Source organism: Cupressus sempervirens, chromosome 7, assembly GCF_028749045.1.
Source record: "Cupressus sempervirens isolate cs-2001-9-10 chromosome 7, ASM2874904v1, whole genome shotgun sequence".
Lineage (NCBI taxonomy): Eukaryota > Viridiplantae > Streptophyta > Pinopsida > Cupressales > Cupressaceae > Cupressus > Cupressus sempervirens.
The window spans coordinates 729,073,943-729,077,700 of record NC_143124.1 but is presented as its reverse complement, the minus strand read 5'-3'; the positions used below and the strand labels follow the sequence as shown (position 1 = coordinate 729,077,700).

At 33.7% G+C, this 3,758-nt stretch overlaps 1 protein-coding gene across 1 annotated transcript; it reads right to left on the bottom strand.

The window, feature by feature from the left end:
- Positions 1–208: 208 nt before the first annotated feature.
- LOC149549304 (cinnamoyl-CoA reductase 1-like) lies at positions 209–2,175 on the bottom strand. Its single transcript, XM_089792750.1, has 6 exons — positions 1,938–2,175; positions 1,681–1,835; positions 1,411–1,596; positions 997–1,159; positions 659–848; positions 209–543 (listed from the first exon to the last, which is right to left on the bottom strand). Exons 1-6 carry the CDS (start codon positions 2,047–2,049, stop codon positions 399–401), a joined length of 951 nt encoding a protein of 316 aa, XP_089648876.1. The 5' UTR covers positions 2,050–2,175; the 3' UTR covers positions 209–398.
- Positions 2,176–3,758: the final 1,583 nt, after the last annotated feature.

Genomic DNA, 3,758 nt, shown 5'->3' with positions numbered 1-3,758 from the left:
AAGGGTGAAGCACCGGGACTTCCCGGGAGGTCATATTTCCTTTTGTTTCATTATCCATTTACTTCGACAAGAATTAGATTTGCATAATTGATCTAATACTTATATACAAATCTGTCAATAATCATACGTTATTGATATATAAAAAGTTGTACAATTGATGTAATTTTCTTAATTATATTAAAAATATAGAATGTACTAACAAAAACACTGCAAATCAAAGGCTATTGCTGCTTTCCGATTATTTTCTTTGCTGCTGTACAGTATTGAACCACTAGATAATCTGCTTTTAATTATGGAAATCAGTAATTGAAACATATGAACAGAAGATTCAATTCAGAGCTAATTGTAAAATGTATAGTTTTGAAGTTTTCTCTGGTGGTCTTTATTCATGGTCCAAGTTATTGAAGAAGTTCCTTGTTCTGCAGGCTGGCAACTGTGTCAGCCAGGCACTTCTTCATTGGTGTAAATGAAAGACCGAGTTTTCTCATCTTCTCATTAGAGAATTTGTATGCCTGTTTCCTTGGATTCTTCTGGTCAGAACACCTGCAGAAGACATAGTTATTAGCATCAGTTGAATCGATTGAAGAAAAAGAGAGAGTAAAGAATCCATTGGTGATTATGTGTAAAAAGAGATAGAAGTGTTTAATGGAAAGAGTACATGAGAGGGAGAGGGTATTGGGGGAACAATTGGGCCAAGAGATCCACCAATTCTCCACGATGCATGTTCGCCTCTGCACATAGATAACGCCCAGAGGCAGAAGGTACTTCATACACCAATATGTGGGCTTCCGCCACATCCCTCACATCCACATATGCCTGTGTTAAGTTCGCATATGTTTTGGCTGAACCTGCACACATCAGTAATCTCAAAATATCAGTATATCTCAGTTTTGTATCTTGGTAAGGGCTCACATTTTGTCTATATTTAGTCTTTTAAATTACTAGATCTTGGTAAGTCATGAATGATATTGAAGCTAAATATCATTTTCTACATACCTGTTAAGTATTTCATGATATGGGCAGTGCTGGCATTGATGGAGGGCTGGAGCAGAGGACCCAAAACCAAACATGGGTTAATCACCACCATGTCCAAATTCCTCTCTTGGGCCATCTTCCATGCAGCGTCCTCTGCCACAGTTTTGGCATAGCAGTACCAGTTCTGCATCATGAAATTAGGGAAAATGTTTTAGGGTTTTGTTTGGTAACATCTTATGAATTAAATTCAGAAGCTTGACCATGGAGGGGAGAGTTTTTATTGAAACTATGACTATGGATACTTCACTTGAGGGATTGGCTATGATGTGATCAACAACTTTATATTAAAAAAAATTAGAGTTTATTTCAAAACTATAAGAACTCAATTTAATAGAATATGAAAAAATAAGTCTACCAATAATTTTGAAGTGGTACCTTGGTTTCAATGCAGTAATCCAAATCACTCCAACAGTTCTCATCAACCACAATGTGGGCATCTCTGTTTGGATCCATATAAACTGCACCGATTGAGGAAGTCAGTACTATGCGCTTTACTCCCCATTCTGCACAGGCATCCATCACATTTGCAGTTCCTTTCACAGCTGGTTCTATCACTTGTTCCTGCATCACAACCCATCGCCATTAAAACAACCTTCACAAGGGTTATGAATACAAAAAAACACACATTCAAGGTCTATAACTTACAGGGTCATCAGTGAGAAGACAAGCCATGTGGAACACACCATCACATCCTCTAATAACCTCAACCAAGCTCTCATAATCGAGAATATCACCCTTCACAAGCTTCAGCCTCTCTTTAGCCCCTTCCAGCTTCCTTAGATGTTCATACTTGCAATCATCTACAATTCAATCAAACACTAACTCTTATCAGAATATAGATCAAAGATATGAATCAGCAATATATTTAGAGGTCTGATTATTGTTATTGTGTATATACTGACCAGGATTACGGACAGCTCCTTTAACGGTATAACCTTTGCTCAGCAACTTTTTAACAAGCCAGGAGGCAATGAATCCTCCTGCGCCTGTCACACAAACTGTTTCCTGCCTCATTTTTTAAAATCCCTTTCAGTGTCAGGAAAGCTCTGACAAGGTGATCAGAGAAACAGAATATAGAACTATGAAAAACAGAGTATAGAATTAAGGGAAAAAAAAGGGCAAAGGAAGGCAGAGAAGAGCAGTGTGGAAGAGAGAGGATTGTTTTCCCTTAAATAGGAGGAGGATAAACCATCCAGAAACTAAACTGAGTGACACGTGGAAACGTGGAAATCATTTTACGTTGTGTTGAGTTGTAAGTTCCCACTTTCTTCCAACAGTTTACGCCATGGAAAACTACAAATTTTTTCAGTTTAGTCTATGGTGGTGTTGACAAAATTTGGGAGACTTTTACAATGAGGAGGGTTTCCTGGAAAAGTACAAATTCACATTTCGTCAAGTTACCAGAAAAAATTTCTAAAATTTCTGGGTCGGACAAACAGAAAATTATTGAAATAAAATCAAATATATCAATTAATTTTACTCTTTGTTTGTTCAAATTTATTCATTAATTGGAAAAAATTGTTATTTGATTTTCGTCTGTTTAAAGTGTAATTGCATGGACAATCTGATACGTGAATCGGTAATCCGACTGAAAGAGCACCAGTACAATGTGAAAATACCAGTTTGTAAGTAAAGTCCGCGTGATTATTATGGCTATAAACACTTGCGATGGAGCGACATTTTCGCATGTGTTAATCACGGATAAGAGTTTTCTGACTCGTACTTATCGTTGAATTATATAATGATTTTTCATTTTCCATATTTACAATTTAGAAATTGAAATATAAAAAGAAAATTTTGATAAACATTATTAGTTATTTTGGAACTTATATTGAAATATTGTTATCAGAATTCAATTCAATTATATAATAAGGAATTTACAATTATATTATTTTTATAATGAATATTAGTTAGATAGGTGTAATGATTGTTAAGTGTTCTATTCATTCTTATAAGAGCTATAGGTTCACTAAAACCACTAATCATGAAGTTGACAAGTTTGACTCAAAAGACTACCAAGTTGAAGTTGATAGCAATATCACATTTTTTTTTATTGCTTATTTTTAACCTAAAAGATATTTAGAGATATCGAATTTAAAATATATTTAACATTCACTAAATATGAACAAACCATCATATTTACTATTTAAAATAATTCAAAAAAGAGTAAAAAAATAAAACATAAGATTAATAAAAAATAATGACTTAGGAAGTGGTAGGAAACAATAATTGTTGGAGATGATAGCTCTTTTGTATTAATTAATTGATAAGAAATCGAACCAGTTGACTTAAACATATCTAAGAGTTGATTGGAAATGTTCGAAAACATTTTTAACAAATCAAATTAAATTAAGTTGTAAAGTCTATCTCTTACAACATTATGCCAAATCATCCATTAAACGAGAAATACAAAAAGAAGAAGATACACATCAGCAATGGAGTTGAAAAATCAAGACATTTCATTTAGTCAACTGAAATAGATTACATAGTTCGTTACAATTCCAATAACAAAAACTATTCAGAAGTATTTATGCAAAAAAGATAAATCTCCATTACATCCATTCAATGAAATGTTGACATAATTGAATATGGTAAATAGGTACATTCCAAAGGATGCATAGTCATCATAAAGAAAGAATAAGTGATCAACCAATAGGTGTTTACAACTTCCAAGTGTTCATTGTCCTACTTTTGAGTGTTTTGATCCTTAGCCAACGAATGAT

Excerpts from the sequence above, each read along its gene's own strand:
- LOC149549304 (XM_089792750.1), bottom strand. The coding sequence starts at position 2,049 with ATGAGGCAGGAAACAGTTTGTGTGACAGGCGCAGGAGGATTCATTGCC. Across the intron at positions 1,836-1,937 it reads AGGAGCTGTCCGTAATCCTG|ATGATTGCAAGTATGAACAT; the intron begins GTCAGTATATAC and ends ATTGAATTGTAG. Across the intron at positions 849-996 it reads TATCATGAAATACTTAACAG|GTTCAGCCAAAACATATGCG; the intron begins GTATGTAGAAAA and ends TGATGTGTGCAG.